Below are 14,456 nucleotides of genomic sequence, written 5' to 3' on the forward strand. Positions count from 1 at the left end.
TGGGACCTTATATACTAATACATGCATATCATAGGAGTCTACTGTCCTATTTTATACATGGGGAGTGGAACAAATGAAACACAATGTTACCCAATTTTAACTAATAGGGAAAGGGTCAAAGACAATGTCAATTCAAAGAAAAAAGCAAAAGCAATACTTGTTTATTCAAATTTCAGGCTTCTCGCTCTATCCCAATGCAAAAGGGGCTTTTATTGTACTCTTGACACTGCCATTGCTCAAGCACACACATAATCCCAATTACTTTGGGAGGTGAGGCAAGAAGATCCCAAGTTCAAGGCTAACCTGGACAACTTAGTGTAAGCGTTTGTCTCAAATATTAAAAATAAAAGGTCTAGGGAGGTAGACCAGTGTTTGAGCACTTGGCCAGCATTTTCAATGCCCAAGGTTCAATCCCCAGACCACGAACACAGGCCTAAATCTCTTTTGAACTTGATATGGAAGTTTTCAGTTTAAAATATAAAGACTAAAATTATCTAGAAAGTTCACATTATCACACACTATTTTCTTATTTGCTAGTGTATGTTTCAATACCCAAACTACATAAATTTAAGTACCATCATTATAGTGTTCAAGTACTTCCTCTGAACTCATTATATAACTTCTGGTAATTTCTTTTAGATAATAAGAAAAAAAACACTATTAATCTTTTATTTCATCAAATTTTTCTATAAACTTGTTCAAATGTATTAATAAGACCTTTTTATAGGATATAAGAACTCAAGGGACCTCATCTGCTATCAGATTTATTTTTCTTGTTCCTATTTCCTGGAGTTCATTTCCATAAATACTTGACATGATCAGATGTCTCGTAAGAGTACCCTCCTTTGATCTCACTGTGTGTGAATGCCTAGAGACCTGTATAATCTATGATATCTCACTGTATTTTAGATGTAACTTCCACATATGACAGAAAACATGCGCCATTTGTCTCTCTGAGCCTGGCTTACCTCACCTTGATTTGTCCTAGGTCAATCCATTTCCCTGTAAATAGTACTCTTTCTAATGTCTGTGTAAAATCCCATTGTGTATAGATACTACATTTTTTTTTTAATCTACCCAGCTATTGTACAGCATCTGGGCTCTTTCTATAGCTTAGTTATTGTGAATAGTATAGCAATGAATATGAATGTGCAGGTGTCTATAGTATCCTGGCTTTGAGTTTGTTTTTATTATATTTGTGCTAATAATTACGGATTTGAAAACACTAACTTTATGTTTCCAGTTTGGATTAGACTTTCAAAAAGCTGTAAGTACTTTAAAAAAAAAAAAAAAGCTGTAAGTAGGGGCTGGGAATATGGCCTGGTGGAAAGAGCGCTTGCCTCCTACACATGAAGCTCTTGGTTCGATTCCCCAGCACCACATATATGGAAAATGGCCAGAAGGGGCGCTGTGGCTCAGGTGGCAGAGTGCTAGCCTTGAGCAGGGGAAAAAGCCAGAGACAGTACTCAGGCCCTGAGTTCAAGGCCCAGGACTGGCAAAAAAAAAGCTGTAAGTAGCAACTATCCATCTTTTAGAGTCAGAGGTAAAAGAGTAACTAACCATTTCCTCCTGAGTTAATACTGATAAAATATTTAACAAGGGTAGTGAACAGTAAACTGTAATTCCTGACAGTTAACAGTCTCTGCACAGATGCCTCAAAGCTGTTTCTTTCAAAAATGTATATGCCTTATGACAAGTTTAATATTTATTTGCTATACTTTTTAATGAAAATTGAGTTTTTCTGGCATTTACATGTATCATAATTATCATTAATACATTAACATATGCTTTGTCTAAAACCATGCCAGCCTAGAAGTCTCCACTAGTATTTTTCAAGATCATTTCTTATTTTGCCATGCTTTGTCTAAAACCATGCCAGCCTAGAAGTCTCCACTAGTATTTTTCAAGATCATTTCTTATTTTGCCATGCTTTGTCTAAAACCATGCCAGCCTAGAAGTCTCCACTAGTATTTTTCAAGATCATTTCTTATTTAGCCATGTTCATTCAGGTGCAATACTTTCTCTTCTTGACTGGCCTGGAGACTCCCTAATTCCTTTTCCAAATGGCCACAATCTTACCTCCTCTGACCTCAAAATCCATTCTCTACAGTGGAAGGCAGAACATTCTCCTAAGATAAAACACAGAAGACTAATCACCTTCACCTTTTTCATTAAACTTCACTAAGTAGGTGATCTGAATGTGTACAGAAGTACGTCCATAAGAATACAAACAGGACATTAAGGTATATTTTAAGGCTTATGCACTATAAGGCATATGAAGACTAGCTTCCCAAATTTTTTCTCCCAATTTTTAACCTTGTCAATGAAAACAAGGAGGCTTTAAGGAAATAGTGTCATCAACAAAGATGTGACCTTAGACCATAAATTAATATCAAAACACCAAAGTAACAAAGCTGAGCTTCTACTAAGAAGAACTATCCATCTTCTACTAAAGATAGTTTGCCATTCTCAATTCTATCTGCTCTGTTCCTCTCTCCGTGTCTCTGTATCTCTTTCTCCACCCTTTTTCTAACACCCGTCCACACACACACACACACATTCATGCACAAACACATTCAAAGATTCCTTCTCATAAGAAATTCCACACATTGCTTTCTTTCTGTTTCTGAAGGCAAAGGAATCTGGCTTTATTCTGTTGACACTGTAAAGGATGCTACTAAGAGGAAATTTATGGCTATAGACTACGATCTTCAAAAGAATAAATTGCCTATACTACTCAAATTATTCCAAAATAACTAAGTACTTACGAGCTGCTTTGATCTGTCTCTGTGTAGCTTTGTATCGGACATGGCCAAGTCCAAGAACTGCATAATGATCTTGGTTCTGATAAATAAACAAAAGATTATTGAAGCAATATCTCCTTCTTGTTTCCTAGTGACATTTCCATAAAAGGAGTCCAGTGAGAAGTTTTATATAAAATGCATTCTGATGAACATAAGACTCTGCAAAGTCTCATAATATGAGGGGGGTGGGGCAAGACAGAAAACCCAAGCAAAGAGAAATTTGTAAAACCTAGCATTGCCTATACTTACTTGAGTAAAGTCTCGCTTAATACCTAAAAATAGTCAGTACTTACCCTTCAACCAATGTAAATCCCAGAACACCCCAGAACATAAGATGTATATTACAGTCGCCACAGCAGAAAAAGCCACTAACAATTGAGTGTAGAACTAAACCTTGTGGAGTCAAGAGGCAGATAGGGAAGACACTTTGAAGTGTCAGGGAGGAAGCTTCTCTGAATAGAAGTTCTTCTTTCCTTTACAAATTCCTAGGGAATATGTAAGTAGAGGTACCAAGTAGTGTTGCGCTCCATAAAGAAGAGGCAAACTGGGCATTTTGTTTTGGAGATGGAAGCCAGCTATCACAGATTTTCATTAAATTTAAGATTACAAACATCAAACAGATGGGCTTTCTTTATAAGTTAGGCAATCACAGTGTGTTCCACTCTTTACTTTTCCACTTCCCAAGCTCCCCAAAGCTTCCTCATACCTCATACACCCTTCCCCACCCTATAGCTATTGACCCTGCCTCTTGCTTCCCCAGTTAAAACTATACTGGTTTCATCAAATTAGAAGCATTAAACACATGTAGCATTTCTGCATTTCAATGGCATTGTGACAATACTCCCAAATCATCTATCCCAGTACCTTTTCTACCCGCCTCCCCATAACTGTACCTAATCTCTTCCTTTCACAAGTGAGAGTCTTCCCTATTACAATGAATTACTACATTCTTTCTTCTACTTGAAAACGCACTGAAGTCTTCTCAAAGGTGAGCATCTTTTGCCTTCTACCTTTCAACTTGATAAAAAATGCTGTCATGGCATCTTTTAAAACATCCCAAGACGTGGCTGGGGATATAGCCTAGTGGCAAGAGTGCCTGCCTCGGATACACGAGGCCCTAGGTTCGATTCCCCAGCACCACATATACAGAAAATGGCCAGAAGCGGCGCTGTGGCTCAAGTGGCAGAGTGCTAGCCTTGAGCGGGAAGAAGCCAGGGACAGTGCTCAGGCCCTGAGTCCAAGGCCCAGGACTGGCCAAAACAAAAAACAAAACAAAAAAAAACATCCCAAGACTACTCTTCTGGTCACTGCCTCACAGCTTTGCTTGCCATTAAACTTCTTGAGAATGATGTCCACACCACATTCTCATAACTGACATCCATTTTCATTCACTCTTCTGTCCATTCCTACTCTTAAGTGAAATGAAACTATTTTCTTCTTTTCAAGGCAAGTATCACCATGTTGCCTGGCAGGACTCAAATTTCTTATGTACACAGGCTAGCCTTGAGTTTCAATTCTCTGGCCTCAACCTCCGAATGCTGTGATTACAAGTACCACCATACCCATGTTCAATTTCTTTTTTTCTTTTTCTGGTGCTGTCACGTATGGCACCCAGAATCTTGCACGTGGTAGGCAAGTCCTGCAACTGTTTTTTTTTTTTTTTATTAATTTATTATCAATTGTCGCTCTTACTTGACTCCAACACAGCTGACTCCATTTTTTGAAACATTACCTCCTTTGTTTTTCTTTTTGCCAACACAAGGGTTTGAACTCAGAGCTTCAAGTTTTCAATCAGTTTTTTCCATGCATTATTCCAAGCTATTATTTGAGCCACATCTCCATTCAGCTTTTTTGTTGGCTAATTGAAATTAACTCTTTGTGCAGTTATTTTCAGTCATCTTTACTGGCTTCTTGATGACCTTCAAGAGCCAGCTTTGAGGTTTTTTCTCTCTCTACACTTTAATCCTAGGGAATCATAACTCATCCAAGGAGGATCTAACATGCAATACTCTGTACATGCTGAGAAGTCTCTACCTAACCAACTTTAGAACCTATGCAACTAACTCTAGCAGAGCTCTCTCCTTTGTGCAGAGGCTCAGATCTTCACCCTTTGTCTAACTTCCCAGACTATCATCCTCTGCCTTGCTCATCTATTTCTAAACACAACACTGTACTCTCCCACTTTTATGGCCTCCTCTGCTTTTTATCCTCCCACTCTCTATGTGGTAACCCTCTTCTTATCCTTCAAGGACATCTTATATAAGGTGATGAGAATTCTGTATCTCTACTTTGCTGTGGGCAGGAGGCCCAATGATAAGAGTACCTGCCTAGCAAGCACAGACCCTGAATTAAAATCCCAGGATTACCAAAAACTAAACTGAAAAGTTCTAAGTGCTTAAAACTCTGATGGCTTACCACTACTCCTCTTTGATTCTCTCATTCATTCCTTGTCTTCTTTCAGGTGCTTCTTTCTGCCTCTGCATAAGCTGTCTAGATGGCCATTCTTGATCCTTGCCTATCACTCAACTTTTATTTTAAATGTCAACCTTCTTATTTTCACGTCCAATCTAAAGTAGTCACCTGACACCTGATCACATCTCACCTTATTTTAATACTTTGCTCGGCACTTATTGATCGTGTGCTCACTGGAATATAAGCTCTACAGAAGCAAAAATATTGTCTTGTTCAGGACAATATGTTCAACCCCTAGAATAGTGTTTGGCAAATAAGCAGGCAATTGACCCACTCACTTATGAATGAAACACTAAGCTCCTCAAGTAAGTGAACCTGTTACCTTGCTGTAATGTCATGTACGCCTTCCTGTACCTAGCTAGACTGTCTTCTCACTCAAATCTCAAAAGTCCTCAATTCAGTCTTCTAACTTTGCTTTCATCCTAGTTACTACTGTCATTTTCTTTACAATCCAGTTATGAAAGAATATTTTAAATTTATGCCTCTACATCATCATTTCCTAATTACTTCTCAAAACTTTATAATTTCTTGTGCTCCTGATTGCTTTACTGAAACTGTTCAATAAGGTCACCAAAATTTCTGGCTTGCCAAATTCACTGGCTTCATCATTTTTCAAGTTACCATATTCACACCTCTCTATAGCAGTTGCTTCCTTCCTTGAGACTTCCTCCTCCTCAGCTGCTTGAAGAGCATAGTGCCTGAGTAAACTTCTGTCAAATGAATACATTTATTTTTTCATAGTTCTTTAAAAGCTAGTATTCCTTTGGTAATTCCCTGGTATTTCTTTATCCCTTAGTTACAAATTCTTCTGTATCAAAACGATAATCAGCAAACATTTCAAGTACCTATTTTTCTATTCGGATGCCCTACTTCATTAAATACTCAAAATGAGGGGCTTTTTTTTCTTTTTATTACAATTGGAATAGGAAAAATGTTTATGATAACGTCAATTAAAATATATATATATATTTTTTGGCCAGTCCTAGGCCTTGGACTCAGGGCCTGTGCACTGTCCCTGGCTTCTTTTTGCTCAAGGCTAGCACTCTGCCACCTGAGCCACAGCACCCCTTCTGGCCGTTTTCCATGTATGTGGTGCTGGGGAATCGAACAGAGCTTCATGTGTAGGAGGCAAGCGCTCTTGCCACTAGGCCATATTCCCAGCCCTAAAATATTTTTAACAAAGAAAAAAAAAACACCTCATTTTCTGTTTTTTGACAACGTCTCACTAAGCCCAAGCTGGCCTCATGGTCCTCCTGCCCTTCCTCCTGAGTGCTAGGACTCCTACAACTACTATACTACTATTATTACTGTTACTGCTACTGCTACTACTACACTACTACCGAGTGCTGGGACTATTACTACTTACACTACTATGCCTGTCCCAGGAATTCTTATTCACATTTACCAAGTGTCAAACCCTAAAGTGCCTTTCAGGGCTTTTTGTTGTTACTGGGGTTTGATTCAGGGTTCCAGCTCAATAGGTGCACTCTATCATTTGACCCATGTCCCTGGCCCTTTTATGCTTTAGTTATTTTTTGACAAGATTTTGTGCTTTGAGGAAGTTTTGGATTGAGTCACCTTATACCTACAGCACATATGGGATTACAGACATGCACTGCCATACCCACCTCACTAAGTGCTTTGTAACCTTTTTCTTTTTTGTGTGTGTGCCAGTACTGGGGCTGAACCCAGGGTGCTGTCCCTTAGCTTTTTCCACTCATGGCTGATGCTCTACCACTTGAGCCGCAGCTCTACTTCTGGCTTTTGTGATTAACTGGAGATAGTCTTATGGATGTTCCTGCCAGGGCTGGCTTTGAATTGTGATCCTCAGATCCAGCCTCCTGAGTGGCTACAATTACACGTGTGAGACACCAGTGCCCAGATTTATGTATCTTTTCATTATTCTTCACTAAAACTCTTTGAATTTTTGGCAATTTCACTGTATTAAGAAAAACCTTATACTAAGATGTCCAATAACTTTCCCAAAATCCCACAGTAGAGGCAGATTTGGTGTCAAGCCCTCTTAATTCCAGAACCCCCGTGCCCCCCCCCCATACAATATCTGTTTTTCTATACTCTTCTCAGTGGCTTATCTCATTCATGTCTCCCAGTCTCAACTACTACCACCTCTATGCCAATGACCTCAAAATGTTTTTGGCTTTAATCTCTTTATGAAGTCACAGACCACTTTCTAACTATCTATTAGACAGCTGTATGGTACTAGAATTTTGACATAGTCAAACTTGGACACAAACATCAATCCCTGAAAAATTCCTTATCCTGCATCTCAATGCTGGTTATTCACAGGACACCTCCACAGGTCACTAAAATCATTATGCTGTGCTATCCTTTCCAATCCACCATCTGTCCTCTTTTCCTCAAAACCCATCCACCAGGGGCTGGGGATATGGCCTAGTGGCAAGAGTGCTTGCCTCATATACATGAGGCCCTGGGTTCAATTCCCCAGCACCACATATACAGAAAATGGCCAGAAGTGGCGCTGTGGCTCAAGTGGCAGAGTGCTAGCCTTGAGCAAGAAGAAGCAAGGGACAGTGCTCAGGCCCTGGGTCCAAGCCCCAGGACTGGCCAAAAAAAACCCCATCCACCAATTTGATTCAAGTCTCCAAAGGCCTGGGTTTACAGGCTGGACCTATAAGCAGAAAACTACGTATTTCCCTTCTAAGTATGCCTCTTACTTTAAAGTACTTTTCTGTACTGCCAGGAGAATTATTTTTCTAAAATTAGCTTAGAAACATTTGATTGACTTTCTGTTGTCAAAATAAAATTTAACTCTTCAACACAGGACCAAAAAAGACACGACAGTTCAGTCTAGAGTCAATTTCAGGTCTAATTTCTCACAACTATCCTTATTCTACTCTACTCATCTTTAATCCTCCAAGAGTAAATATTCTTACTTCTTTGTGTCACTGCTATCTAGTCCTTCTGCCCAGAATGCCTTTTCTCCCTTCTCTGCTAAACTAACTGCCAGTCATGCTTTCAAGACCAGCTGAAATATCTTGCTGGGAGCTACCTTAAGACAAGGCTTATTAATAATGATAAATCGATGTGAATGCTGCTTTGTGCAAATACCTTCCAGTCTTTGGGATCAAGTGTTTTCAGCATGGGAAACTCTTCTAGTTGTAATTCTTCATCTTCTGATTCCTCCGACAACTCTTTCTTATCCTCCAGTTCCTGAAAAGAGGCAGAAGCATTTCTGTTTCTCCTCTTAACAAAAGCTTCAAACCACCTTCCCACAGGTTCAACTCGACAGAGTGCAGAGGCTGTAATTGAAAATGTTAAGAAAAACTTCAGTTTATTGTGTAAAACACATTTGTTTCAAGGTGAAAAGATTTCTAAGAAAGTAAAAGCAAAGCAACGACATCATTAGAATATAATTTTAAAATCTTCATCTATAAAAACAATTGTGGTCACCCAGTTTACATGGCTATTAGCAAGAAATTATAATTTCTAAGATTTACAGATTCCTATAACCTCTTCCAGTTAACTGTCAAAGCAAAGCATTCAAAAATGTCACATGTGAGGAAGGTAAGGAATATGAAGAAATGTTGCAAACTGCTTTACTTTTTTTTTTTTTTGGCCAGTCCTGGGCCTTGGACTCAGGGCCTGAGCACTGTCCCTGGATTCCTTTTGCTCAAGGCTAGCACTCTGCCACTTGAGCCACAGCGCCACTTCTAGCCGTTTTCTGTATATGTGGTGCTGAGGAATTGAACCCAGGGCCTCATGTATACGAGGCAAGCTCTCTCGCCACTAGGCCATATCCCCAGCCCCTGCTTTACTTTTAAACTAATAATGGTAATACAGTAACAGTAAAAAATTAAAAAGAAAAAAAAGTCAGACAGGCACCAGGGGCTCATGCATGAATCCTAGCTACTCAGGAAGCTGAAATTTGAACCACTGATTCCTAGGCAGGGAAGTTCCTGAGACTTTTTATCTCCAATTAATCACCAGAAAGGTAGAGGTATAGCCCAAGTTGTAGAGTGCTAGCCTTGAGCAAAAAAGCTTAAGGCCAGCACCCAAGCCCTGAGTTCAAGGCCCAGGACAGGAATGTGTATATGTGTGCACACACACATCCCACAAAATGTCAAGGTGGGCACCAGTGACTCAAACCTATAATCCTAGCTACTTGGGAAGCTGAGATTGAAAAGATTGTAGTTCAAAGTGAGCCAAAGCAGAGAAGTTGGTGAGACCCCTTCTAAATCCATAGACTGTCATTCCAAGCTACCTGGGGAGAATGCTGAAATTGACAAGAGTGAGGTGCCAGGACAGTCTCAATAGAAATGCCAAAGGAACTCCATCTCTAAGAAGGGAAACTAGATATGGTGGTGCCTACCTATAATCCCAGCAATGATAGAAAGCCTAAAGCAGACAGACTGTGGCTCAGGCATGCACCAAAGCAATAACTATTTAAAAAATAGTTTCCAAGTGTTGGTGCTCATGCCTAACTCAAAAAGCAGAGATTAGAAGATCTAGATGGAAGTTACTCTGGGCAGACAAATCTGAGTGATTCTTATCTCCAAATAGCTAGCCACAAAAGCTGGAAATAGGACATGGCTCATGTAATACAGCCAACTGTAAGTGAAAATGCTGAGAGCACAAGGCTCTGAATTCAGGCACCAGAACCAGCCCCCCCCCCCCCCCCGCCTCCCGCACACAACAACATACAAATTGAACAAGGGGCCTGGTTCAGAGGTTATAATGCATGCCTAGCAACTGCAAGGTCCTGAGTTCAAACAGTACCTCAAAAAATTATAAAAATTCAACCTACCTTGATTACTAAAATCTTGAATTGAAATTGATCCTAGTAAGTCTATGGATTCACTAGGAAGGTTTGTTCTGAAAGAATTTTCTAAGCAGAGAAACAAGCTGTGAATCTAAACCCAGAAGCTTTGGGCTTTCATTTGATAATTTGTCTTGTAATATCCTCAACTGTAAAATGGGAATAATACCTATCTCTTTCAGTTCCAAGAGGAGTGAACAAGAAAGCATCAAAGCTTGGCTGGGAATGTGGCTTAGTGGTAGAGTGTTTGCCTACCATGCATGAAGCCCTGGATTTGGTTCCACAGTACCACATAAACAGAAAAGGCCAGAAGTGGTGCTGTGGCTTAAGTGGTAGAGTGCTAGCATTGAGAAAAGGAAGATCAGGGACAGTGCCCAGGCCCTGAGTTCAAGCCCCAGGACTGCCCCTCCACCCCCAAGGCAAAAAAGCACTTTGAAAACTACACACTGTTGTAGAAAGGGAGGTGAGGGTCAATTACTGTAGACTTAAACATATCTGCAACTCAAAAACAGTCTCTAGGATCAGAGAAAAAATGTGATATGTCCTATTCCATTAAAAAAAAAAAAGAAAAAAGAACAGAGCTGTGACTCCAAGTGGTAGACAACTAGCTTTGAGCAAAAGAGCTTAGGAACAGTGCTCAGGTCCTGAGTTTATGCCCTACAGCCCCCCCACACACACACAAAAAAAAATCAATTTTGGAGGGCACTGGCTGGGCGCAGGTGGCTTACACTGAAATCCTAGCTACTGAGATGTGAGGATAGCCCAGGCAGTTAAGTTTGTGAGACTTTTATCTCCAATTAACCACCAGGAATCTGGAAGGAGAGCTGTGGTTCAAAGTGGTAGAGCCCTAGACTTGAGCAAAAGAGATCAAGGGCAGCACCCGGGCCTTAGTTCAAGTCCCAGGACACACAGACAGACAAAGCAAAGAACATCTTTGGAGATCAGTAATGAGAAATTCAAAGCAATATTTTCTTATACTTCAGGGCTACAGCTTCTACAGAATAAGAAAAAAGACTTCTCATGTCTTAATTGGTTTGAGAATAAGATTTCTGCAACTTTACACAGGAAAGGATTCAAACACTGAATAGGACCAACTTTGTGGTGTGGGTGTGGCTTTTTAAAAACATTGCCTCCGAGCCTTTACATTTGTAAGATCACACAGACAAACAATGGCAACGCAGTGCCACGGTATGTAATTACATTCAACAAGGTGCCTATATGATTATGGGAATTACTGAAGATTTTCGAAACGGGAGACTCTAAATTCATAATACCCACGACTGTCCGGAGGTATAACTCTAAGGACCTAAAAGAATAGCGGGAAGGTGAATTTCACTCGTAGGATCTGCCTTTGGAAGAAACCGGCCATCCTTTCCAGTAGGCACAGGCCAAGGGTCTATTAACGCTTACGAGACACAGGGTCTGAATTTTGACACTGAAAAGAGCAAGCACTGAGGCCAGGAAAGTGTTAACACGAGTTCAACACACATGGCTTTGTGCGACCCCGGCACGTGCGGGTCTAGCAGCTGCTACTCTCCTGGCTGTAGGCGAGGAGAAAGAGGCAAGAAGAAAAGGATCTTTCTGAGGTTCCTGGTGGGGGCCAGGGGAGGGGTCGGTTCCAAGCTGCTCGGCCCGGCAATGAGTCAGCAGCCGCCACAGAAGGGCACAGCCGTCGGCGGCCAGGAGGACGCCTCCCATCGGCCCATCTCCCCATCCAAAGTGAGAAGCGGACTGCCCACGCCACGGCCTCACAGGTTCATAGGTCCCGGCGCCGATTCGAAGCCAGGGTCTGTGGCACTTACCGGAGGTCAGGGCGTGAGAGACAGCGGTGTACTGGCCGACCTCGGCGCTCGGCAGGAACAGCATGACGGCGCTGGCCCCGTGGAGGCCGCGACTCACGCCCCGAGCGAAGCCCCAGGCGTCGGCTCCAGCCCTAGCGCCCCGTCTGATCCTCGCGCCCAGGCTCAGCGACGCCCAGGAACCGGCGCATGGAGACGACCGCTGAGCACTTCCGGGTTAGGTACTTCCGGTGCGTACACCAATCCCATCCTACCCGCCCGCCAATTTGGGAGGCGCCATGGACTGTCGGACTGGAGCGCAACTGCCTTTGAAGGAACAGTTCCTACACTCGCCAGTTCCTCCCTAACTTCAGAAAGCAGCTAGCTTGTGTGAGGCCTTATATATTCAGTGCGTTCGCACCCAAATCAGTTCCTTCTGAATTTTTGTTTCCAAGTTCTTACCACCTTAGTGATTAGGCTTGAGGCAGGACAGATCAGGGAAGATAAGGAATGGGAAATAGCAGCCAAGACTGAGACAAACACGATATTAATAGATTAAAAACACACTTTTTCTTTAGGCCTTACTTTTTAAAAAGTAGCTGTTCATCTATGACCTTGTCTTAGACAAATTTCGTGTGCTCTAGGAACTGAAGGATACCTTAAAAGGCATTTAAAAGGAAAAAATAAACTTTGTCCTCTGCACACACACAAAATGTTTACAGAAATATTACTTATCAAGGATGGACGCTTATCAAGGTGACAAAAACCATCCTTTGCTTTAAAGCACAAACATTTATGTCACAATGATCCAAAGTTAAGGAGTAGGCCCAATCTCTGGGTCCGGTTGATAAACCAGTACATTGCCAGTAAAATGACAGAATGTACCTAAATAAAATGGGAATGCTAATCTGAAGGTAAATATGAACCAAATCCCATCGCTTCCTCCCTCCTCAAATCCTCCTGATGTTAGAATAGCTAAGGTAACAGTTTGAAACACTGACTTATTCTGGTACTTCTAGCCATATAAATTAAAAAAAAATAAACGGTGTAGAAACTAGTATGCATCCATAATTGTTTATGTATAACTGTGTTGTATGTGTTTACCTTAATACTAATGATAGCTTATCTCTTAATATTCATTTGGATAAGAAAACAGTCTATTATAAAATCAGAAACACGTGTGTTTTGCTCTAACAGATTTTTTTTTTTTTTTTTGGCCAGTCCTGGGCCTTGGACTCAGGGCCTGAGCACTGTCCCTGGCTTCTTTTTGCTCAAGGTTAGCACTCTGCCACCTGAGCCACAGCGCCACTTCTGGCCGTTTTCCATATATGTGGTGCTGGGGAATTGAACCCAGGGCCTCATGTATATGAGGCAAGCGCTCTTGCCACTAGGCCATATCCCCAGCCAGATGGCATGTTTTTTTTTTTTTTTTGGCCAGTCCTGGGCCTTGGACTCAGGGCCTGAGCACTGTCCCTGGCTTCTTCCCGCTCAAGGCTAGCACTCTGCCACTTGAGCCACGGTGCCGCTTCTGGCCGTTTTCTGTATATGTGGTGCTGGGGAATCGAACCTAGGGCCTCGTGTATCCGAGGCAGGTGCTCTTGCCACTAGGCTATATCCCCAGCCCAGATGGCATGTTTTAATAGTGGCTGCATTAATAAAAGATCGAGAGGTTTGGGAAGTGATCAGGTCAGTTTTTATAATGTCAAATTTGAAACGACAGTTTTGTCGTGCAGTAGGTATAGACTAATTAAATGTATTTAACAGTGAATGTGTAATTCCTAGAAAATTATTAGCTAATTTACAATGTTCCTTGCTAAATAGTGGCACATAAAGTCCATTTTGCCCAGACAGTTGAAGATACTACAAGAGAGCCTTCACACACTGATTTTCTTTTGCTAGTTGTTGCTTTTGACTTCAGTTCTAGAATGACAATAGTAGGAATACTATTAAATGTGTTATACAACAAACAAGCCCAGAGTCTTGTTACTGGCAATATCTTGAAATAAAACATCTGTTAGAGGGGCCCAGGACTGGCCAAAAAAAAAAAAACAAAAAACATGTCATCTGTGCTAAAACACTCAATTTGGGGCCTATTTTCTTTGGGGGAAAAACCTATTTTGTCCTTTGCCCACTTTAGACATCAGATTGTTATTATTTTCGTTGCTCTATGCATATTTTGTCCAAAAATTCCAGGCATTTTAGTTGTCTTCTAATCCATTGAGGTAAAAAGGAAAATTCAAGAGGTTAAATATGTTAACACTAGACTGCATAGGAAATGATTAAATCAGGATTTTAAAAGTTATGGACTGCCAACTCTGGTGGCTCATGACTGTAATCCTAGTGACTCAGACGCTGACAGCAGACAATCACAGTTTGAAGCCAGTCAGAGCAGGAAAGTCCATGAGACTCTTATCTCCAATTAATCACCAAAAAGCCAGAAGTAGAGCTGTGGCTCAAGTGGTAAAGCAAAAGCAAAAGCAAAAGCAGCTCAGGGTCAGTACCAAAACCTGAGTTCAGGCCTCAGTACCAGCACATGCACACACATACACACACACACAGTCCTAGACTGAGCCAGAGTTGGTCTTGAAAGTCATTACTCAGAAA

At 41.2% G+C, this 14,456-nt stretch overlaps 1 protein-coding gene across 3 annotated transcripts in view; it reads right to left on the minus strand.

The window, feature by feature from the left end:
• Dnajc2 (DnaJ heat shock protein family (Hsp40) member C2) overlaps positions 1-12,088 on the minus strand; it is a 34,026-nt gene extending 21,938 nt beyond the window's left edge. The window contains exons 1-3 of one of the 3 annotated variants that reach the window (XM_048339853.1): positions 11,877-12,088; positions 8,367-8,557; positions 2,769-2,844 (exon numbers count right to left, since the gene is read on the minus strand). In XM_048339853.1, coding sequence (XP_048195810.1) covers positions 2,769-2,844; positions 8,367-8,557; positions 11,877-11,940 — 331 coding nt within the window. In that variant the 5' untranslated portion in view covers positions 11,941-12,088. Of the gene's footprint in view, positions 1-2,079; positions 2,130-2,768; positions 2,845-8,366; positions 8,558-11,876 lie in introns of those variants that run through there. The other 2 variants (XM_048339854.1, XM_048339855.1) reach the window with 2 other exon arrangements.
• Positions 12,089-14,456: the final 2,368 nt, after the last annotated feature.

The sequence above is a fragment of the Perognathus longimembris genome, chromosome 2, assembly GCF_023159225.1.
Source record: "Perognathus longimembris pacificus isolate PPM17 chromosome 2, ASM2315922v1, whole genome shotgun sequence".
Lineage (NCBI taxonomy): Eukaryota > Metazoa > Chordata > Mammalia > Rodentia > Heteromyidae > Perognathus > Perognathus longimembris.